At 45.1% G+C, this 25,071-nt stretch overlaps 1 protein-coding gene across 1 annotated transcript in view; it reads left to right on the top strand.

The window, feature by feature from the left end:
- Positions 1-25,071, top strand: part of JMY (junction mediating and regulatory protein, p53 cofactor) — a 1,751,371-nt gene that overhangs the window by 1,638,141 nt on the left and 88,159 nt on the right. The window contains exon 9 of the mRNA XM_044063717.1: positions 13,864-14,458. Coding sequence (XP_043919652.1) covers positions 13,864-14,458 — 595 coding nt within the window. The remainder of the gene's footprint in view (positions 1-13,863; positions 14,459-25,071) is intronic.

Raw genomic sequence — 25,071 nt, 5'->3', positions numbered from 1 at the left:
CGATAGGGAATTCTGATGCTGTTTGTTTTATTGATGCAGTATCAGTGGCCAGGCATAGTTTGCCTCACAGCAGTTTGTAAGAGACTAAGTACAAGGATAAGGTTTTGAGGTGGTCCACTAAGGACATGTTGTTTATGCCCTGTATTCTTTTTGTGAGGAACCTCTGTGGATGCTCAAATTGTTTCATGTGCCTGGTCAGGTACATACTGAAGGATATGAAACGAAAGGTACATATTTGTACTCCACGATTTCTCTGATAAGGGCAGAGTGGAGCAGAACAGTGGCATCCTTGGGCCTAGTTGCCATACCCTTCCTTGTAAGTTGTGCAACACAGAATGATTTCCTTACTGTAGTAGACACATGATGGTCAAAGGACAGGTTGCTGTCTACATACATTCTCAAACCCTGGCTACGGTGTCTATTCGTAGGGGTGTATTGTCAATGGTAGTTTCCAGGAGTAACTGTCTTACAAAGGATATATTTCTTGGCATTGAATTTTAGACTGTGGCTCTAGCTCCAGTTATTAGTCTGGGTCAGGTCTTCTTCAAGGGTATTTGTGTCTTTGGGGGATTCTGTGACTGCACCTACTTTGAATCCTCTACAAACTCGATTAGACTGAAGCCCTTGACATTGGCCTTGACTTCAGAGATGTAGATGCCAAAAAGGCGCAGCCGCAACTCCAAGCCTTGAGGAACTCCACTAGTCACTGACCTCTTTGTGGAGGTAGACTCCCCTATCCTAACCTCTTGGGTCTTATCAGTGAGTCAGCTGGCTATCCACCAGGTGACATAAAGGTTTAAACCTAATTTTATGAGTTTGTCTACAAGGTCCTAATAGGATGTTGTGTTGAATGGTTTGGCCATGTCAAGGTAGGCAGAATGTGCAGCTTGTCACATCATCATGAAAGCCTTCTTCCTGACTCTAATTTTCCACTAACCTCAATTGCTCTTTTTCCCTATAGAATATTACTACTATTGTACACCTCCTTTGTAACCTTCTCCAACTAAATGCTGAATCCTATGTTGTCCCCTGTTTTCATCTCAGCTGTTTGGGTTTTCCTCCTCACGTTAGATCCAAGCTGGCAACACTTTCAGAGCTTCTCCAGCACTCAGACTTTCCTCAGATGTCATCAACCACTTTTACTAGATGCAATTCCCAGCACTTCATTCAAGCAGTTAGTTTTGTATTTTTAGATATTCAGTTTCTTTTTTTTTTCCTAACATTGTGCTTCTTCCTTTTCTTCCATGGTTTCTGATGTTTTCTTCAAACTTTGCCACAGAATTAGCTTAATCCTCTCTCTCCCTACCAAGGCCTATGTAGGCTTTTGTTCTCTGTTTTGTTTGGACATTGTCATGCCTATTATTATTATGAATAAGGCTTTTAAGAAGTGATTAAAATATGGGCACAGAATTCCTTTTCAGAATCATCACTTCTGACTGTGTCATTTGCCTTGGTCGTGAACATTGGGTTTTATCATAGGATCGTAGAAGTTACTAGGCTATTGGCCCTGAGGCCCTTGTAAGCCGAGCCAAGAGTTTAGCCCATGTTTAGACAAGTCAGCACCCAAAGCCCCTGTCCAGCAGGGATACAGTTGGAATCCCAGGGGTGTATTTCTGTTTCCCATCCAGTTTGCACTTAAAAAGGGATAATGAGGTACTCTGCTTGACATGGAGAGGGAGTCTATTCCACAGATGGGGGAGTCTCTGACAAACAAATATGTCCTGCAAACAAGTCCTATTAATGTCACAGACCAGGTTGAGGTTGCACATATAGATTACTTGAGTGGAGCTGGACTTGCGGATATGCAGCAGTCCCATCAAGGTGGGGTCTGAGATTGCTTTGTATGCCAGACAGAGGTTACCTCTGAGGAATTTGTATGAAACTGAGTAGAAGGTCAGGGCCTTTAGCCTATCTGTGTGAGTATTTTGCCTTTGAGAGGACAGTGATGACCTGTTCCCTAGAGATAAGGGGAGGGGGCAGGTTCTGGGGATGTCCTGATTTACTGATGGGGGACAGAGGTGTGAAGTTTTCGCTGAATCTATCAGCCAGTAGGTTGGCTCTATCTACAGCATTTGTGTATGTGTTGTCCGTGACCACCAGTTCTGAACAGATCTGGATGCTTCCTTTGAAATTGCAGACATATGTGCGGAAGATCTTATGATTGTCTCTAGTAGATGTAGCCAATTTGGACTCAAAGTTGGCTGTAGAGAATTTCACTAGTGCTCTTATTTGCTTGTCCAGGCTAAGGAAAGATTGCTTCCAATTGGGCACCTGCTCCTTCTTGGTCCCGGACAGCAATTTTTGTTCCTTTTATTATATAGTGTATTTATTGTAGATGTCCACCAGACAAGTTTACTCTTTCTTGCGGAGGATGATTTTGTCCTGTCAGGTATTCCCGATTCCATGCATCTGTATAAGTGCTTGTATAGTACTTTGGTGTCGAGTTGGACATTGGTGCCAGTTCCAACAGAGGGGGAGGGGGCTGTGAAGCTGTTTACACCATCCCTCAGGAGGTTGTAATCAGCTTTGGAGAAGTTTTTTTGTTTGCCCCTAGCTGGGGGGGGTGGTCAGGGGAGATGCAGTGACCACTTTATGGTTGGATCTTACCAGGGAGGATGATACTGTAGGGGTGCTACAGTGGTTACCCATGTTGGTTAATGCCAAGTCCAGGATATTATCACCTCTTCTGGGGGTATGTTCCAAGGCATTTGCATTGATAAAGTCGAGGATTCTCTGGGCATTTGCATTCTGGCATGAGTAGTTTTTCCACTCTGTGGTCGGGCAGTTAAAATTGCTCAGGATTAGGGTAAAGGGTTGAATCCTGATAGATTCCAAGAGGTCCAGATAGGTGGAGCGGGCATCTTGAATTACGTTTGGGGGACTGTAGCTAACTATGATTTGAATAGGGGCCTTGTCAACGGTTAACTGCACCTGGAGTGTCTCCTGTGTGTCATACTGTTTGACCAGCCTGAAGGTGTGTGTGTCCTTAATATATATTGAAACTCCACTTCCTTTGGCTTTGCTGCCCACAGTTTGGGGTCTGGATGTATGATAGGATGAGTAACTAGGTAAGACTGGGGTGCTCAACACAGCTTTGAACCGGGTTTCTGTGACTGCACAAATGGCAGCATCATCCAGGGTTAAGAATGGTTGCAGTGAATGCAGTTTCATGTTTAGACTCCTAGCGTTTAGCAGCATGACCTTTAATTTGCATTTTGTTGAAATTTTTATGTTGGTTTTATTGAACTCAGGACTTTTCCTAAAAAAGGCACTATGGGGGAGGCAAAGTCCTTTGCCAGAAACCTGAAGCCCAAGTGAGATAGATGCAGGCCCTCTCTAGCAAAGTATCATGGTCTGTCGATCATATCTTCCCAGGCGGTCAGGTACTGGATCCCCCAGGAATGACACCAGAAACTAAGCCAATTGTTAAAGTCACTCATCTTCTGTTTATATTGAGGCATCATTCTGTGTGACAGTAGAATGCTGCTTAAGGCTAGGGACATGACACATATTCAGCGAGCTCAGTCATGTGTCTCTTCATATAGTCCAGGGAGGTATGTCTCAAGTTGTTCACCCCAACATGGACTACGATAGAGTCATAACAGTACCTGTTGATGAGAAACTTGAGTGCGTGTGTGTGATATTGCGGATTCTGGCACCTGACAGACTAGTAACCTTGACTTCCTCCTTATCCAGCCTGGTGAGAGGCACATCCGTGTGTCTCACAGTGGAGTCTCCTGTAACTAGTATCTTGGGTTTATGGTTAGACCTTTGTGGTTTTGAGACACAGGTGTGTGGACTATGAGTGGTATGTGGTGTGTAGGGTTGTGGAGTTCATGTTTGTTTTTGCCTCCGTGGTCTCCATTGTTTGTGTATGTTTTTATTGAGAACCTCCACATATGTGGGTGTGTGTTGTATAGCTGTGGGTGGTTTAAGGTGTAGTGATTGTATTGGTAACTTTCCAGTGCCAGATATACTAGCTTGTGAGGGAGAGAGCATATACTCTAGGTTCTTAATATAATTGCATCTCTCACAAATTGTGTTCCTAGGTGGTAATAGTAGATGGTTGTCTGTGTATATAAGGCAGCTACTACACTGTCTCAGGGTGCCCATGTCAACCAGGCTGCAGGAGAAACCATAAGAAATTGTCCATCCATATTTGTCAGAGTCTGAGGGAGAGAGGCCTGGGAGAGCTAAGGGGTAGACCTGAAGGCCAAGTGCTTAAACCATGCAACATTTGATGTTCTTTATGTTTCATTATTGCAGTGGTAACTGGTGGGATTTTCTGCCATGAGAAGTCCTTGACCAGCTTTTCTTGATAGGAAAAAAAAATTAATTCAAAGAAGCCTTCTCCCCAGCTCAGCAGGAGGTTTGGCTGGATTTCCCTTTACTTCAGTTTTGACCACTTAGAAACTGGAAGGTGCTGAGAAGTAGGCTTGAAAGCCAATGGAAAAATGAGATAAAGATAAGGCTAGAGCTAAAGAAAATGACAGGGACAGAGATCATGGCAGAGTCAGGTGTCATGAAAAGGATAAAGAAAAAGATCATTGGAATCTCCAACTTTGTCTGCCCTAGCTCCTAAGATTGTCATGTCCTCCGGACTTCCTCCTTTTTCACTTTGGAGTTTTTTGGATCCAGCTCAGACTGGATCTCAAGTACCCTCTACCAGTGACTCTGAAACAATAGTCATCTTGGATTGTTCCCGTAAATGTCTTTCTTCTTCAGTCTCATGGTGTATAGAAAGGGAAATCTCCTGATTTGTGAGCTCCAGGCCTTCCTCTGCAGCATCCATTAGATCCATCAGATCCTCCAGGTTTTAGCTGACAGAGATTGGGAAAGGATGATGAGAGGCTTCATGAAAGATCAGATTGATATGGGATTCTCTCCTTCTCCCTTCACTCTGAGGGCTGTCCCATCTAGCCCCTTACTTTTGCTCCTTTCCTGTTTCTGGTCTTGGCCTCAGTAGTTTTGAAGCCAAGGTTTCTGCCAGTCTTTCCTCTCTTGACATTGACAACTCTTGAATCTGAAGTAGGAGATTCATTTGTCTGCAACCTGTGGGTTATGGATCCGATATCGGATCCGAACCGGCATGGTTTACCAGCTATGGATCCAAGCTCTCAGCTCCTCCCCTCACCCATAATGCCCTGCTCTACCCTCATGACCCCAGATCTAGTTTGCCACGCATGGTGACCAGATTGTTTTTTCCAGCTCTCCAGCTAAGTGATATATTCAGTCTTTAAATTAGTCAAATTTAAATTTTTTTTGGTTAATTTGTGTGAAAGTGTAGGTTTCCCTCTTGTATTTTGCCTTTTTTTAGAGTTTAATCTTAATTTTATATCCCTCCCCTCGCTGGTAGCGTAGTGTGTGTGTTGGGCCTGTGAGTGATTTTTGTTTTTTAGTTACTTTACTTTAGTTCTAGTAACTTTTATTTGTTAGCTTGGGATGTCTGAGCAGCCCAAGGCTATTTTCCCAAAGTGCTCCGAGTGTGGCCATAAGCTTTCCCCAGCTGATGGCCACACTCGGTGTGTTAGATGCCTGGGGGTTGAACACCTCACATCTGGATGTTCCATTTGTGCAGGGTTCAACCCCAGGGCATTGAAGGAGCGGAGGTCCAAGCTTGTTTTGGCGGGCCTCTTGCCGCTGGACTCGGCTCCGACCTCCGCTCCTTCGGGGGTAACCGTCCCCACGGTTATTCCCTCTCCGGCTCCCCCTCCTCCTCCTCCTGGGACTCAACCTCCCGTTTCTGGTTCGGAGGAGAGGGATGCTAGGAAAAAGGACCGGAGGGAGAAGCACCATAAGCGGCGGGCCAAGACCTCTGTTTCGGCCCCGCCAGCCAAGCGGGCTTCTCCCCCGGCCCCCTTGTCTGCTGGATCTCCTCCTCCTTGGCTCCGGTCTCCAGTGTGTTTTTCACCGGGACCTGAGGAGGAGGAGACCCGATTTCCGTCGAGGCTATCGAGGAGGCACTCAAGGCCTACCTCGGTAGCCTCGTCGAGATCAACGTACAGCCTATCGGATGCTGATCTGGACCGGATGATGAGAAGGTTCATCCAGGCCCAGATGCAGATGGGAGTGCTCTTGCCTCCCCCCCCCCCGGGGGGGAGCTCAACCCCCTTTTTCAAGCCCATTGCTCCTTCTCCGACCCGCTACCCGGGTTCGGAGCAGTTGGAGCCGAGCAGCTTCGGAGCCGGGGGTGGGTCGGCGCCGATAGTACTTGGTACTTCGGATCCGACCCTGCCCTCGAGTGCATCGGATCCGACCTCTCGGAGCCTGGATCCGAGCTTCGGATCCGGGGGGATCAGTGCTCCTTTGGCACCGTCTGTGTCGGAGCGCACTGTCCCTTCGGATCCGAGTGCTTCGGCGCCGGCTCCGATCCACTCTTCGGATCCGAGGGGAGCCGATTGTCGGATCCTTTGGTCGAGGTCGGCTCCCCTTCGGCGTTTGATGTAGTGGAGAGGGCCCTGTTGAGGGTCTCCGGACCCCCCGGCACTTGTTTCGGCTCCGTCCAGCCTCCCTCTGCACTGGGTCAGGCTTCCACCATCCGGCCCTTGGGACAGCCCGCTTCTGTGCCCCAAGCTGCTCCCCTGGAACAGGTTGCTGCTTGCGAGGAGTCCTCTGACAGCCCCCCAGAGGATGTTCCTCGCAAGCATACGTGCAAAAGGAGGCACATTGACTCCCCCGAGTCTCTCACGGAAGACACGGATTTGGAGGAAGGTGAAGGCTCCCCACGGTCACCCCGAGGATGTCTCATTTGGAGACATCATGGAAATGCTCCGTATAAGGGGGGGGTGGTCTGCCCCCAAGTCTTCCTCGGACGAGTCCGTGTTCTTGGAGGCATTTGAAGCGGGCCCGTCTACCTCTTGGGTGTCCCCTCCTGTCAACCCCCTGATGGACCTCATTACCACCAGGGCGTGGAAGGAACCGGACACCGTGGAGCCGATCCCTAAGAGGCCCGACAGGATCCTCAGTCCACCGTCTGACCGTGCCCATTGGAGTAAGGGGCCTCCGGTAGATGCCATGTTGACGGCGGCGGCCACCAAGAGGGAACTTGCTCAGGAGAGTCCCTCAGTCCATCCCCCGATCAAGGAATCTCGGATGATGGACCGCTTGGGGAAGCGGATGTTTAGTTCAGCCTCCTTCTCGGTAAGGGCGCTGAACTACTTGGCACACGTTATTAGGATGCAGCGCGATCTCATTAAAGAATATGCTGCATCTCCCCCAGAGTCCATGTCAGGGGAGGACAAAGTGCTGCACTCCACCCGCATGGCCACTCTTAGATCAGTTACCAATACCTCTATGCGGCTACTCTCCCATGCTACGGAAGGCGCCGCTAGAGCCGCAGGGGCAGGTCTAGTCACTAGACGTCAGGCCTGGCTCCGTCATTGCGATTTCTCTGAGCCCTTCAAAGCGTCATTTGAACGCCTTTGATGGTTCTGCCCTCTTTGGCAAAACCGTTCGCGACACCTTGACCCAGAGCGAGAAGGATGGGAAGACGCTGTCTGCCATCGGAATCCGCTTCTCTGCACCCCAGAGGCCCTATTCTAGGAACCAAAAGGGTCAGAAGAAGATGTGGTTCCGGAAGTCGCAGCAATCCCAGCCTGCTCCGGACAATGAGTCCTTCCGTGGCAGAGGAGGACAGGGAGGACGCCGCCCTAGAGGCAGAGGGGCTCCCAGGAACTTCGGGTCCAGAGAACCCTTCTCTGAACGGCCCGTGCAGCAACCCTGAGGGGTTGCCCGGCTGCTCCACTCTGGAGGCAGTCGGGGGACGTTTTTCGGGGCACCTAGCGGCATGGGAGTCCATAACATCAGACCGCTGGGTTCTCCAGATCATATCCAGAGGATACCGTATCCCTTTTCGTCACTTACCAAAATTGAAGTCCCTCCCAGACGTTCCACCCGGTCAACCGGAGGCCGCTTTGGCAGAAATTGGCCATCTGCTAAAGAAAAGAGCCATCCAGCCCATCCCCCCAGACCAGATCAGATCAGGGTTCTACTCCAGGTTCTTTTTAGTGCCAAAAAAGACGGGGATCTAAGACCAATTTAGACCTTTCTCTCTTGAACCTGGCAGTTCCCAAGGAAAAATTCCGAATGGTCACTCTACAATCTATTCTCCCCCTTCTGGGAGAAAATCACTGGATGTGCTCTATAGACCTCAAAGATGCGTACTACCACATCCTAATGGACAGGCGCCCAGGAGGTTTCTCCGCTTCCGGCTGGGAGCCAGTCACTACCAGTTCCGGGTCCTTCCCTTTGGTCTCACCACAGCCCCCAGGGTGTTCACCAAAGTATTAGCAGTGGTAGCGGCCCACCTGAGGCTTCAGGGGTTGCAGGTCTTCCCCTACCTGGACGACTGGCTCCTTACCGCCACAACAAGGCATCTACTACTTTTGGCGCGAGACTCCTTTCTCCATCTTGCTCCCAATCTGGGCATCACTATAAATACGAAGAAATCCAACCTAGCCCACACAGCTCTTAGATTTTATAGGGGCCAGGTTAGACACAAGGAGTTTAAAAGCCTTCCTCACTGCGGACAGAGTTCAAAATCTGCAGCTCCAGGTGCGGGCCATTCTCCACTCAAGTTCTGTTCTGGCGGAGTTGGTCCTGAGGGCTCTAGGGTCCATGGCGTCTGCTATAGCACTTCTTCCTCTCGCCAGGCTCAATATGCGCATCCTCCAGTGGACTCTCTTAGTACAGTGGTCGTACCTTGCTCTTCCTATGCATCATCCCATTGCGATAAGCAAGGCTTGCAAGCGGTCCCTCCTGTGGTGGCTTCACTCCCCAGATCTCCACGGAGGCCGCCCATTTTGTGCTTCTCCCCCTCTCGCCACGGTGACCATGGACGCCTCCGCCTCGGGTGGGGGGGGCATTTTGCGGGCCGGACCATCCAAGGCACGTGGGACGATTCAGAGACCTTACTGCATACCAACGTTCTAGAGATGAGAGCAGTGCTCTTAGCGTTGCTAGCACTTCAGGACTTTCTTCCCTTGGGAACAGTTGCGATTCAATCAGACAACATGTCGGTTGTCTGGTATATCAACAAGCAAGGAGGAACGAGGTCTTACCCTCTTTGTCGAGAAGCCATGAGAGTTTGGGAATGGGCAATCTCCACCAACCGCTTTCTATTAGCAACGCACATTCCGGGTCGGTCCAACATCCTGGCGGACAAGCTCAGTCGCACCATTCTGACCCCTTACGAGTGGTCTCTCAACTCTCAAGTAGCGGAACACATATTCGCACGGTGGGGAACTCCTTCATGCGATCTTTTTGCCTCTCCCTCAAACACCAAGTGCGACAGTTTTTTCGCTCTGATACCTCCTCCAGGAGGTTCCCCAAGAGACGCTCTGGTGCATGCTTGGCCACCCGGTCTTCTGTATGCTTATCCACCCTTGCCTCTGATGCTCCAAGTTCTTCAGAAAGCCTCTCGGGTGGGTTGCAGAATGATTCTCATTGCTCCGTTTTGGCCTCGACAGATCTGGTTCCCCTTCCTAAGGTCTCACTCGGTGAATCCCCCTTGGATTCTAGATCCCATTCCGGATCTCATATCTCATCTATCCTGCCTATCTCCTCCGAACCTGGACAACCTGAAGCTGACCGCTTGGCTGCTCCAGTTCCACTCTTGATCAGGACTCCCGGTATTTCGTCCCCTGTTAAGGCAATCCTGGTGGCAGCTCATAAACCGTCCACTAGGAAAGTCTACCGTAGCAAGTGGAAACGGTTTTCTTTGTGGGCGGAGCAGCAAGGCCTGAACCCCTTCACAGTTCCTCTCCCTTTAGTGCTTGATTTCTTAACCACTCTGTTTAACGATGGTGCCAGCAGTTCCACAGTCAAAGTACAACTTGCGGCAATTTCACATTATCACATTGGTCATGACTCCAGTCCACTCATGTCAGCCAAGTTGTGTAAAATTTTTCTTAAAGGTACTTTCCTTCTCAGGCCCCCTGTAAAACAAGCGGTTCCTCCCTGGGACCTTTCCTTAGTTCTCTAGGCCTTGACCGCCCCCCCCCCCTTCGAACCAGCGGCTACGGTAGATCTAAAATTCTTGTCATTCAAGACTGCCTTCTTAGTAGCCATTACATCGGCCAAGAGAGTTTCAGAACTCCAAGCATTATCAGCTAAACCTCCTTACTTGGTCTTACATCCGGACCGTGTTTACCTCAGGACCAACCCGTCCTTTCTTCCTAAAGTAGCTTCTGAAGCAAACATTAATCAATCCATTAACCTCCCTGTTTTCTTTCCTAAATATGAAAACAAAGGTGAATACAAGCTTCACTCCTTAGATGTTCACAGGCAACTTAGATTTTATCTAAACAGAACGGCTGGCCATAGGCAATCCGACCAGTTGTTCATTTCCTTTGCTAAATTTAATTTGGGCAAGCCAATTTCTAAAGTCTCTCTGTCTCGCTGGATTTCACAATGTATCTTATTGGCTTATCAAGCTTCAGGAAGGCCCGCACCGGAGGGTGTATACGCCCATTCAACCCGGTCAGTCTCTACCTCGGCAGCCTTTAAGGCTAGGATTCCTCTAGATGATATTTGTGCAGCAGCCACGTGGGCTTCATCTCATACTTTTATTTCCCACTACAAGTTGGATCTTGCATCTAGGGGTAGAGCATCCTTTGGCTCCGGTGCTCGAATATCCTTCCATGATGGCCGCCCAAGATTCAGGTAGCTGGGGACTCTGTCCCACAGGTTGCAGACAAATGAATTTCCTACTTCAGATTTAGAAGTTATGTACTCACCATAACGTTCCATCTGAGTAGGTGTATTCATTTGTCTGCAACCATCTCGCCCTCCTATCCCCCTGGCCTTTCAGTTTCCTGCATATGGTGTGTTGCTCCTTTCAGGGTGTTCTTGCTGTTGGCAAACTCGATTTGAGGTCATGAGGGTAGAGCAGGGCATTATGGGTGAGGGGAGGAGCTGAGAGCTTGGATCCATAGCTGGTAAACCATGCCGGTTCGGATCCGATATCGGATCCATAACCCACAGGTTGCAGGCAAATGAATACACCTACTCAGATGGAACATTATGGTGAGTACATAACTTCTAATTCTTTAATGTTGACAGTTCCTCTGATCCAGTCTGCTCTGAAATTTTTGAAGCCTAGTAGGTCCTGAAGCCGAGAGGTCAGCACTGGCCACCTGGGTTCAGAGTCAGTTTTGGCATGTTCAGGTCTGTCCTTGTCACCATGTGCCTCTGTGCTTGACATCTCAATGCCTTTCTCTGCTTCTGTACCAGCCAGAGGAACCAGGGATGCGTTCTTCTGATGCTTCTACATTGGTTTTGAGTCAGATTAGAGGGCACCTCCCTCAGTGCCACTGGGTCTGATGTTTGTGTTCGTAGCTTTTGAGAGGATCTTGGAACACCAGTCTACAAGGGAAGGGGATGTCAGATACCTTGGTTCCCCTCTAGACTACCCAATGTTTCTGTATACCTCAATAGTCATCATTCTTTCCAAGGAAAACCTGTTTCTCCTAGCTTTGATCCTTTACTTCCGAAAGAAGCCAAAGACACATCTACCTCTTCAGCTCAGCCCTCACCTGAAAAGAACAAAAAGTGTAAGTGCAAAAGTAAGCAGTTGGACATTCTTCAGGAGTCTCTCACCAAGGACACTGTTTTTGATGAAGTGGAAGGGTCCCATAGAACTCCTCTGCGGATACCACTTTGGTGAGTTAATGGAATTATGGAGACAGAGGTAACTGTCACACTGATATCCATTCCCCAGATAAGGAGGTGTTTTTCAAAGCTGACTCATCAACTTCCTGGGTGGTTCCTTTTGCTGATCACTTCATTGATGTGGTCTTGCAGAGGGTTTGTCTGGATCCTGATGTGGAGAAACCATTCCCCTGCAAACCAGATAAGGTGCTTGTACCCTGGCAAGGATCATCTACACGGGAGTAAAGGATCTCTTATTATTTCAGTTGTGATTACAGCAGATACTTAAAAAGAGCTGTTGGAGGTGTGCACAATGGTCTGTCCATCTACCTAAGAGGGAGTTCAGAGTGGTGAACCATTTCAGTAAACTGGATTTATTCTTCATTCAAGTTTTCCCTCAGGGCATACTCATTACTAGGTTCCATAAGGAACTAGCAAAGGAGGTATTAAATTCCCTCAGGGGTCTTCTAAATGCTAAAATTAGGAAGAACATGGAAACTCACCTGGCTACTATATTGTCCATCAGCAGTGTCACAATGAGACATGCAATTAATGCCGGCAGTTGTGCATCTAGAGTAGCAGTGATTTCTTGGACAGCTTTAAAGCATCCTGTCTGAATGCTTCCTATGGTCATAGGAGGTTACTAGGCTATTGGCCCTGAGGCCCTTATAAACCTACCCAAGAGTTTATCCCATGTTTAGACAGAGCCCCTGTCCAGTAGAGGCACCGGCGGAATCCCAGGAGTGTATTTTCTGTTTCCCATACATTTATCTAGGTTGCTGTTAAAAACGGATGATGAGGGTACGCTGCTTGATGTGGAGAGTGAGTTTGTTCCACAGATGGGGGAGTTTCTGGGAGACAAATCTGTCCCACTAACAAGTCCTATTGATATCACAGACCAGGTTGAGGTCGCACGTACGGGTTGCTTGAGCGGAGCTTGATTTGCGAATATACAGCAGTCCAATCAAGGCGGGGTGAGATTGCTCTGTATGCCAGACAGAGGCCACCTCTGAGGAGTCTGTATGAAACTGAGTAGAGGGACAGGGATTTTAGCCTATCTGGGGAGGGTAGATGTTTGAGACCCTGGATTCTCCTGGTGAGGAACCTCTGTGGTCTCTCCAGCTGCTGCATGTGCTTTGCAAGGTACATGCCGAAGAGGGCATTGTACTCAATAATTGGTCTTATAAGGTAAAAATACATGGATCTTATGACTTCTTTGTCCTTTGATGAGATACTCTTACTTGTGAGGTAGGCCATGTAGAACGCTTTCCATACAACGGAAGCAACATGGTAGTCAAAAGTCAGGTTGCTATCAACCTGGGTGCCCAAATCCCTCACCACTGATTGTGTACTTAGGACGTTGTTATTAATGATGTGTCGTTTCTCTTTGGCGAGAAAGAGGGAAAAATGCTTTCTGTCATTGGAGTTCATTTTTCTAATCCACAGCAGTACTTCTGCAAGAATCAGAAGGGAGGTAAGCACCTCTGGTTCAGGAATCCAAGCCTTTCTGTTTTGACTCCACTTCCATCAGAACCCTGGGGGGCTCCAATAGACACCACTCTAGAGGCAAGAGGGAATTCACATACTAAAGGGTTTAAAGGTCCCTTCTTTGATAAGCCCTTTCAACGTTTCTGAAACTTTGCCTGCCTACTCCCCTCTGGAGTCAATCAAGGGACACTTGTCTCTTCAACTTCAAAACTGGATGACTATCACACACGATTCTTGGGTAAAGAGAATCTTATCCAAGGGTTGCATAATTGCATTTCTGTGTAGCCCTACCCAGTTTAAAAAAAAAAGTTTCAAGATATTCACCTCTTAGTAGTCTGTAGGATACCAAATATAGTGAACAGGATACCAAATATAGTGACAGGACTTTGAGTCTGTCCATGTAAGGCAAGCCTTGTATCCTTTTATGTTTTGTATTTTTTATCTTATTTTTATATTTTTGTATACTTTATTGCTGCTTTTTTTTAGCTTAAAGCTGCTAAAACTTTTGGAAGGCTGTAACTGTATACCTTTGCTAGAAAGTTAGACATGCTAATCCTTGGTTATTTTCCTCATTGTAAAAGTAAGGAGAAAGAAAACTTTAAAAATAAAACATAATGTTGTTTCCACTTCTGTATTATTAGCGTAATGATGTAGTGCCCAGTCCTTTATCACCATTTCCCCCAGAAGGTCAGTCAAAATTAATTTTATGTTAAAAATGTTTTTCAGAGGTATTCTGGGCAAGTTGTACTTAAGTCAACCAGACTTCGATTGCCGCTAGGTAGACGGAGAAGTGGAACCACTACGCCATCAGCGGATCAGCCTCATAGTCTTCATGTGACCATGCAGATACATGACACAGCTGATGAGGTATCATTAGGAGCGTACCTGCGTAAGCCTGGAAGTCAGAATGTCAGGGGTGCTGTGCAGAGTGAATGTGTTTCTTTACCTCCCCAAGTCTTACCTTTGGATTTTTCTCAAACTGCATTTGTTCCGAATTTGAGCTGTAAAGAAACAATCGCAGAGGAAGATAACTCCTCAGGGCCTCATTCACTGCTGCTGTCAATACCACCACCACCACCACCACCACCACCACCGCCACCACCTCCACCACCACCTCCTCCAACTCCATTAACAAGTGAAGATCTGGAAACTGCCCTGCAGAAAGCAGAAAGTCCTGTGAAGCAGCATCAACCAGAAGACACAGGGGTCCCAAAACCACTTGGGGTACCTACCCAACAGTTCTTTGATAGCAGCCAATTGGTTACCGCTAGAAATAAACTGAGAAAGGCATCAGCTGTGGAAAGCTCACAGAAAAAGAAAGGTAACATTGCTGTATTATTAGACTTCTGTCTAGAAAATCTTAAATTTTTCCTTTGCCTACCACTGTACTGTCAAATACTCAGTATTGTTCAGAAATTGTTGCTATATTTGGGTATTTTCTCTTATGGTTATGATTAAAAATAGTTTCCCATATACTCACTGAGGCAAGTACATAACTCCTAATTTTTTTTTGCAGGCTCCCCAGATTTGTCATTAAAATATTTGATGCTTCAAGTCAGTTACTCTTCTGTGTGGGATAGGTGGAGGTATCCCCATAAACTCTCTGGACAGCTTTATTACATGAAGCAACATTTATTTCTGAGAAAATGAATAACGTTTTATTAATAGACAAAGCATGTTTGATTGTTTGTTTATTTATGCTTGTTAACCAGGTGAACAAGTTAACCCTTTTCAATCACTTTGGTAATAGAGAGCTTGGTAATTTCCCTGATTTCCTCTGGCGGCTAGCGGAATTTTGGAAACTGCATTTTCCCCAATAGTCAGTGTGCTTGGAGAAGGCTTTATGTGCTTGGGGGAGGCTTAGAGTAGTAAAGTATCATGGTTTCTAAGAAAAGTAGTAGCAGAGTGAGTTTTTAATTTATTAATAGGAGAATAGGATTCATAGTAGAGCTCATAAGGAAATTTGCACTGTGTAATAGAAAGTCAATTTGTTTTTATACACAATGACGTTTGTTCCTGTGGGCTGGATGGGTAGATGTATTTTCAGTCTTCTGCAGTGTGAAAGTGTTGAGAAAGGTATTAAATGCAAATTTAGGAAGTCCATATTCCAATCTGAGAGCCTTTATTGCGGTGTTTATTCTGCTTGCTTGTGTAAGAAGTCTAGAAAAATTGTAGTTGAGGTTTAACTAGTTTTGTACTTTTTGAGATTGTTGAGCAACCCAAGAATCAAGAGTAAAGAGTTTGTTTTCTAAGAATACCCTTGTTTCTTGACGCAGGAAGGGGTAGGCCATTAAGACTGTTGTTAGTGAGTTGGAAAGAGTTGGTCTGATTTCATTCTTCGGGGGTGATGAGCATAACTTTTGGTTTAAGGGTGTTAATCTGTAGATAATTAGTAGTGAGCTAGTTCCATAACCGTGCAGCGTCAGTTTGAAGTGTTTTTTTCTAGCAAAGGTAGCTTGTTTCTGGGAGTAGTCAGAACAATATTGTCTGCACAGAGTATTAGGTTTGTCTGTGGTAGGTCAGTGGGTTGTTTCTTTGATAAACAAGAGGAAGATAAGTTTACCTAGGACATAGCTTTGTGAAATTGTAAAAAGTGGTGGCCCAAGGACTCTATGAATAAACTTCTGTTTGTAAGATAGCTCTTGAACCATAACCATATACTTTCAGAGAAACCACATGAATCTTAGTTTGTGTAGAAGCAGATCATGGTTGATATTGTCATTTTTTTTTAATCTAGAAGCATGGCTTCTTTTAAAAAAAGGCCTGCTCCATATTAGAAATTATTTGGTCTGTTAAGAGGAAGACTGCTGTGGTGGGGCTATATTTTGCCCTGAATCTGTGCTGTCTGTCTGAAAGTGTTGTAAATGTGTATATATATTCTGTTATTTTTGGTAAAGGATATTTTCAAGAGGACATGTGTTGGATATGGATCTGAAGACATTTGGCAGGATTGTCCTTAGTGATGGAGGTGATGATTTTCTATTTGAAGCTGTGCCGAATGACAGTGGGTATAAGGTTATGGATATATGAAAGTTATTTGCATTATTGTTTCTCACCAAATTGTAGTACTTTGGATGAATAACTTGATAGAAATTGTTTATAGGAAAAATTAGTGTTAAGAAGTTATTTTACTTTTTTTTCTTTAACAGAGATGGACTTTTTATACATAAAGGAAGTATACTGATAATGTGAAATGGAGGTCTGGGTTGGGGTAGAATTAGCAAATGATTAGAAAGTTTGGGGTGAAGGGGTGCCTAGATTCAGGTAAATTTGTTTAGGGAGGTGAGGTTAGTTACTGCCAAGTTTTTAGACTTTGGAAAAACTTTAAGGGAGCTGATTTATTTTATGGTTCTCCATAAGAGTTAAGGTGGATCAGATGAGTGTGCTGTATACATCTAAAATATGAGGCTTTAGCTTTGTTTGTTTTCATTCTGGTATGTCTTTTTAGTTGTAGGTATTTGTTACAGGCTGTGCTGTCATGCTTCATTGGACCTTTCACAGTATAGGCAGTGCTGTCATGCATTTCATTTGACTTTAGCATTTGCAATTTGCAATTATCTTCCTTTACAGTAGCTTTAAAAACATCTTGTGAAGTTCGAAGTTCCTTGGGCAAAAGTGAAGTATTATTTCACTAGTGAGCAATTAAACTGCAAATTTGCTCTGAAAGGACACTTAACTGACTATCTGAACCTCTGACTTTTAGTTACAGATTTATTAACTATACCATAAGCTTACCACAAAAGTGTCACTTAACTGGATGCTTTTGAGTTTAAGAATTGATTAAAATTAAAATAGTTATTGATTATTACATTTTTTTCTATGACGTCTTGAATCAAATGCCCATGATACTTAAGAAACTTTGTTTTAGGCTTAAGATGACTACAGTTTAGAATTAGGATGATAACTGTCTAAAATCTCAGTGGTTATGTGGAACCGTTGGAAAACCTGTAACTGTGAGGTGCAAAATAAAAAGTGATGTTATAAAAAGATGTTCTTTGTAGTAGTTATTAGATGCTGTACCGCCTACATTGCTGTTAGGAGCTGTACATACTCCAGGCTCCACAGTAAAAGAGGTGACTAAGGAAAGAGACAGGCAGATTGTTTCAGTCATAAGGGGACCCTTAATGCTGTTGCTGTTTTTTCAAGAAGGTGAGTGGGGGAGGGGGTTAAGGGGGTGACAACCCTCTTACAAACAGAATTAATAAAAAAAATCAGAATCTGTCAGAATATTGCAGCACTAATGGGTCTGAAACTAAACTACTCACATAACATTCTGAGCTATATTAATGCAGTGATGATGTCAAATGTTGTGTGTTCATACCAAAATCCCTAATAAATGTCATAATATTAGTAAGAGTCTTATTTCCAGGCAAATATGTTTAAGATGAAACACAAACCATTTTAAACCATGACACAGTTTAGTGTAACACAGTTTGTAAGGAGAAACCTGGACTTGCAGCTTTTTAACTGTTTGCCTTTTAAGACAAGTTAGGCATGCATACAGATGTTTATCATTATCACTGCTACAGTTGCGTATGGGTTGAATCCTGCCAAGGCTCCAGCAACCATCCAGCTTCCTGAGCTCCAGCCAAAGAGTCACCCTAGCTACCTATAGGTTAATCCCTTTTGGAGTGATGTATAATTGAAGCCAGAGTGACTACTTTCTTAGCATCTTGTGTAGATGCATGTTCTGTGACTTCTCTGATGCAGCATTCAGCCAAGGCTTCTTGTCTGACAGATAAGCCCCATTTGGGGACCCTTTCCACACACACAATTGATATTTTAAGGTGTTTTTACTGATATATATTTTTTTGTGGAAAACATTAGTATGTCACTTTAGAATACTGGCTTTTCAAGCAAGTCAGTACAAGTTCCTTCTTTACTGTCCCACTAAGGATTGCTTTCTGGAATTTGGCTGTGATTTAGTGCCCTAGGGATATTTTTAAGTTGATTTCCTATACTGGTACTAAGAAAGGCCAACCCATGTCTGAACAGACTATCTCTAGATGGTTGTCCTCTGCTGTTGTGTTTTGTTGTTCCCACCATGACCCAACCATTACAGGCAGGGTTAGGGCACATTCTACCAGGGCCATAGCATCTTCAGTAGCATATTGGAAAGGGGTGGACTATAGAAGCATTATAGAGGCAACTACTTGGTCCTCCATCCATTCATTTACTAAGCAGTGCAAACTGGATTTCTTCTTTAGGTCCAGAATAGGCTTTGTGTAAGGTCTGTTCTCCAGGGACTCCTGGACCCTTATCTTTCCTCCTTCCAGGTTGAGTAAGCTAAGAATTCCAACATCTTCTGATGTTCATCGTGTTTCACTGTTGCAGTCATTACAATTGGGTTATCCTGCTGGCAGGCTACCCGTAGTCGGCCTGAGTTCCAAAGTTTAGGTCCGGCGTCGGTTGCTGTCGCCTCTTCCCTGACGTCAGTGCGCCAGGGGTATATAAGATGCAGCCGATGCCATTTTCTTCAGTCTTTCTTGCCATGCGGTACCCAAAGCAAAAGCAGTTTGCAAGTGCCGGTCGGCAGACTCCTGAAGTTTTCAAATTCGAATTTCAGATCCGAAGTCTTCATTAAAGCTAAGTACCCCATTGGGGAAACTTTTTTCTTGCTCCAAACCGATGTCAAAAATAGTTAATAACTGTATTTCTTGTGGGAAGCAAATACCTTATAAGGATTTTCATTCTTTCTGTATTCCTTGCCTAAGCCTTGACCATAACGTTGCTAGTTGTCGGTTTTGTGCTAGATTTAACCAACGCACGATTAAGCGTCGGTACGATTTTGCATTTCATTACTTTGGCAGACGATTTTAATTATATAATGCCGTTGGATCAGCCGACTACCGGAATTTACAAAAAACTAAAAGAAAAAGAAAAGGACAGGCATCCGAGATCCAAAACTGACGAGGCTTCTTCTAGGCCTGTCGCTGGTTCGCCTGTTCTCAGTGAGGCGCTTTCACAGCCCCTGACGCCCGCTACCTCAGAGCCACAGGCCGCTTCTGACTCCCATGTGGAGTCGACTGGGCCTCTGGAAACTCAAGGTATTGGACACTCGGAAACTATTCCCTCAGATGGGGCCGGAGCCGCTGAGCAGGCATCGGTTTCTGAGGGTGTTTTCAGGCCTACACAGTTATATGTAAATAGGACATGCTGGAGGGACAGATTCATAACCCAGAGGCTCCCTTCACTCTGGAATAAAATCCCAGTTCAGGTTAGGCAGAGTCCCTCATTGACTCTCTTCAAGAGGAATCTTGATGAGTGGATGGGAGATCGTAGGTTTACCCCGGGTATCACTTCTGTGTCACTGTTAGACAGAGGCACAGTATACTAACCTCGAACAAGGGCATAGCAAAATTAATTTAAAATGGGTGGTGAAAGCCAAACAAACTCTGGCTAGGCTTATAAATGCCCTAGGGCAGATAGCCTAGTATGAACCTATGAACCTATATGTGAAACCTACTTCAGCTACAAAGACAAAGACTAAAGCAACTCTAAAGACAAAGAAACAAGTACAACATTCACCTGGACAGGCCTCCATGCCTAAAAAACAGATGCTTAAAATGGCCGAAGACCTTATTACTTTGATCAGGGGTTCCCATCCCCCTCCTGAAAAGAGGCCTAGGCAAGAGTTAGAATATGAATCTTCAGACCAGGTTTCCATTTTCTCTGATTCCTCCTCTGAATAGGATTACTCTATTCCTCCCTATGAGGATTCTGATGCTGAAGAATCTATCCCTTCAGCCTCTCCTTCTGAAGATTATTCTTTTGGGGAAACACTGCATACTGTGAGGGAACATTTTCACTGGGAGAGCCAAGATTACTCAGAATCCAAGAAAAGGCTCAGAGATTTCCTTTTATTGCCCCAACAGAGGCCCCTTGCTATCCCGCCTATTTTAGACATTGTAGATGATGTTTCTACAGAGTCCAGTTTTTCTCCAGACTCTTTACCACCAGCCCCTGTTAAGCTTGACAGATACTACAGGGTTCCTGATTCACATAAATTTCTCTATAAGAACCCTGCAGCTGACCCAGAAACCATCTCTCAGGGTCCCAAAGGGGTCAAGGCTTCTACTGCAAAAAACCCTATTCCCTCTGATAGGGATTCTAGGACCCTCGACAGATGGGGCAAAAAAGATTTATACCTCTGCTGCCTTGGCTGTAAGAGCTTTAAATTGCCAATTCCATATGCTTAAGTATCAGCAATATCTTATATCCTTGCTTAAACAGAAAATGCCAGTAAATGCAGAATGTGCAGACAATAAAGAAATACTGGATTTATTGCATGCAGCTGAACAAGTTGGAAAGCATACTTTGCAATGTGGTTTTGATTCTCTTGAGGCCTCCTGCAGGGCCACTGTTACAGGTTCTGTCATTAGGAGGCATGCTTGGTTAAAAGAACAAAATTTGCAGGATCTTGTTAAAGCAAAACTATTAGACGCTCCTTTACAGCATGATACTTTGGTGCTAAAGCAGAAGACGTATTGAAGAAAATGGAGGACAAGGCTAAATCTATGCAAACAGTCAAGGATTTCTTGCAGGTACAGCCTCCCAAATTTAGCAGGAACTGGCCTACAAAAAATTGGTCCTTTCCAGTCTCAGACCATAAAGGGACAGATACAGATGCCCCAGAGGCAGATCACAGCCCCAAGGCTCATACAGGCCTAAACAGTGGGGTGCTTCTTCCTCCAAGAGCGGAGAGGAAAAATCACAGCCATACAGGAAACAGTCGCAATGACTTTCCACTTCCAGCACCAAGCACTTATCTTTTGACAGCCCCTTTGGGGGGAAAGCTATCGCTTTTTCCACAAAATTGGCACATGATCACCCAGGACAAATGGGTTCTAAACATAGTTTCACAAGGCTACAGGTTCCAGTTTCACATCCTGCCAAGACAAAATGGTATGCCAGACCTGCCATGCAATCAATGGGCAGAGGCACATAAACAAGTTTCATCCCTCATGGACATGAGGGCCATTCAACAAGTACCAGAACAAGAGCAGGGTCACAGATTCTATTCAAGACTGTTCTTGGTACCCAGAAAAGACAAAACCTGGAGACCAATACTGGACCTTTCTATTCTGAACACGTCTGGATATTCCAAAATTCAAAATGTTGACTTTACAGCAGCTTCTGCCCATGTTGGGCAAGAAGGCTTGGCTTGTGACTTTAGATCTAAAAGAGGCATACCTGCATGTCCCAGTCAGACAAACATGCAGAAGATACCTCAGATTCAAAGCTGTCTCAATGCACTACCAATTCTCTGCACTGCCCTTTGGCTTATCTACTGCACCCAGGGTCTTCACAAAGTGCCTGGCACCAGTAATTGCATTTTGCAGACAAAGGAATACAAATGTATCCTTACTTGGACGACTGCCTTATTCAAGCGGAGAACAAAGACATTCTACTACAGCATCTGGCATTTGTAAAAAGATTACTGACAAGTCTAGGGTACACAGTAAACGAGAAGAAATCAAAACTCGTACCCTCTCAAGAGGTAATATTCCTGGGTGCAAGCTTAACTACAACTGCCCAGATGGCTTATCTCATGCCAGACAAACACAGACAACTGACTACTTATTTCAAAATGTTGGCAACAAAGACCCAGTTATCTGCAAGACAAATTCTGCAGGCCTTGGGTTTCATGACATCCTGCATTCTGCTAATTCCATATGCAAGACTGCATATGAGGAAACTTCAATGGTATCTAAAAAGTGTTTGAACTCAACATTGCCACAGCCTGGAAACAATAATTACCCTCATTCCCTGCCTGCAACAGGAGTTTCAATGGTGGGCAAAAGCCTGTCAGCACAACACAGGACAGCCATTCACCTTACCCACAGCCAGGCAGACATTGACAACAGATGCATCAGATTACACCTGGGGGGCCCATATGGCAGGAAGATGTATTCAGGGCACATGGTCCGCAAGTCAAATGCATCTACATATCAATCAAAAAGAGATGCTAGCTGTTCAGAATGCCCTAACAGCCTTCAAGGATCAACTTCGTCCAGGACAACTACTAATAAAGACGGACAATGCTACAGTCATGTGGTACATAAACAAGCAGGGAAGCATACATTCCTACCCCCTCTGCAGGCTAGCCATGAACTTGTGGCACACAGCATTGACTTACCAAGTACATCTGCAAGCTCAATTCCTGCCAGGAAGGAAAACTACTCTGGCAGATGAACTAAGCAGAAATCTAATGGATCCCCACGAGTGGAAATTGGATCCACAAGTCTTCAGCATGATAACAAGGACCTGGGGATGCCCGGACATAGACCTATTTGCCTCCCCTCACAACTACAAAGATTCTGCACAAGGACTTATCACAAGCAAGAATGGAAAGTGGATGCTCTATCTTTCAGCTGGAAAAATCTAACAGTATATGCCTTTCCTCCTCTGCCTCTCCTCCCCAAGGTACTCCTCAAGGTCAGACAAGAGAAACCAAAAATGATACTGATTGCCCCAGACTGGCCCCGCCAGCACTGGTACCCAATCCTCAAGAGCTTGTCTCACTGCTCAGCCTGGACATTACCTCTAATTCCTCACTTATTGACCCAACAAGACAGCCAGATACTGCACAGCCAACTCAAAACCTTAAACCTGGCAGCATGGCAGATAATATAGCCTCTCGAGGCACACCTCTTTCTAAAGCAGTGATGGATGTTATTTTGGAGGCCAGGAGGCCTAACACCAGGAAATCTTATGCAGACAAATGGAAGAAATTCTGTGCTTGGAACCAAGCACAAGGCATTGACACGATTGTTCCAAATATTCCTCAGATTTTGCAATACTTAACTGAGATGCTGGATAAAGGCCTTTCCTTTTCATCAATTAAAATTCATGCCTCTGCCATTTCAGCTCATTACAATACAGATACATCTATTTTTTTCTCATCCATTACTGAGGCAGTACCTCAGAGGGGCCAAAAACATAAGACCTCCAAGGAGAGCACCAATACCTGCATGGGACCTCAACTATGTCTTGGAAAAACTCACACTGCCTCCATTTGAGCCAGCCTCTGCAGCTGACAAAAAATTCTTATCATGGAAAATAGCTCTGCTCCTAGCAATAACCTCCGCTAGAAGAGTCTCAGAGTTACAGGCACTCATGGCTGTGGAACCTTTTATCATTTTCCATCCTGACAGGGTTTAGCTGAGGACAAACCCTACATTTATGCCTAAGGTAGTGCCCAGTGTGGCCCTTAACCAAGCAATTAATTTGCCTACTTTTTATCCAAACCCACAGAATAAAGGTGAGAAAATTCTGCATTCTTTGGACATTCACAGACAGCTACGCTTCTACTTGGACAGAACTAAAGCTTTCAGAAAGACTGACCAACTTCTAGTGGCATATGCTGCAGCATCACAAGGAAAGCCTATCTCAAAACGGACTATTTCAAAGTGGATAGGCCATTGCATTCGTTTCTGCTATTCACAGCATGGCAAAACAGTGCCTAAGGACATTAGGCCACATTCTACCAGAGCAGCAGCCACTTCAGCAGCCTTCCTCAGAGAAGTACCAACCAAGGACATCTTAGAGGTTGCAACTTGGAGTTCAGTGCATACCTTTACAAAGCACTATCACTTACCTCTCTACTCTAAATCCAGAGCAGGCTTTGCCACTGCAGTTCTGCAGGGCCTTATAGCCTCTCCTAATCCTATTTAGCTCCAGCCTCCCAACCTTAACTTTGGGATTCAACCCAATTGTAATGACTGCAACAGTGAAACACGATGAACATAGTACAGTTGTGTACCTACCATAAATGTAGATGTTCAAATGTATTCACTGTTGCAGTCCAGGTTCCCTCCCACCATCCCCCTTTATCTTCTTTGCTGGGACCTAACTGTACTTTTCTACTCTACAACCTATGTGGTGTATTTGCTTGTAGATGAAGGAAAAGTTGTTTTTGTGCATGCATGCTTATTGGTATTATTCAGCCTACCATTTTAGGGGCACCTAACATCTGGGGCAAGAAAAACTGAAGAAAATGGCATCGGCTGCATCTTATATACCCCTGGCGCACTGACGTCAGGGAAGAGGCGACAGCAACCGACACCGGACCTAGACTTTGGAACTCAGGCCGACTGCGGGTAGCCTGCCAGCAGGATAACCCAATTGTAATGACTGCAACAGTGAATACACTCGAACATTTATATTTATATAGGTACACAACTGTAGTTTATGGATAAGTGCAACTTACACAACTGAACTGTGTTCAGTGAGAATTCTGAACATAGTTCAGTTGTGTAAGTTGCACTTATCCATAACAGAAGATGTTGGAATTCTTCACTTCAGGAGTAACCACAACCACCCACCACCCCCCTTGTTTTATTGTTAAAATTGTAGCTGTTTGGTTGTGGTAAGCTCTTATTGGTTACAATAGTTGTGGTTGTTTCAGGATGACTTTATACTTCCCTCCAGAAGGTTTTAGCCATTAGGCAGCCACAGTAACTGTGTGAAGGGGGTTAGAGCTTTGGAAAGCTGGCCAGGTGCTGTATCATTGTGCAGCAGTAACAGCAAACGTGCTGTTTGTGAGTGCAGCTTTCACAACTGTACTTGAAACTCAGAAAACTGAAAGTGCTCACAATGTAGAAGAAATATCTTTCTTGTAACTTTGTACAATCATTATTTTCTCTGCAACACTAATCTTGGTATGACAGAAACTTTTGCTATCAGCTACAGATGGTTTGTTAATACTGCTAGACTCTTGCTCTCTGAATCAGACTCGGAAACTGTACTTTAAAAAATACAGTTGTTATGAAGGAGTCCAACTCTTTGGCACTGAAGATTGCAGTATTAAAACTGCAATTACTTTTCAGTTTGAATGTACTAAATACCATACAGTATAATAGTTAAGAAAATAATTGAAGTGGCTTGAGAAAACACTCATGGATTTAAGGCATTAGTAGAGTATTAATGCAG

This window comes from Protopterus annectens, chromosome 2.part2, assembly GCF_019279795.1.
Source record: "Protopterus annectens isolate FY-2018-M chromosome 2.part2, PAN1.0, whole genome shotgun sequence".
NCBI classification, from domain to species: domain Eukaryota; kingdom Metazoa; phylum Chordata; order Ceratodontiformes; family Protopteridae; genus Protopterus; species Protopterus annectens.
The sequence above is the reverse complement of the archived record's forward strand: the minus strand, read 5'-3'. Positions and strand labels throughout refer to the sequence as shown.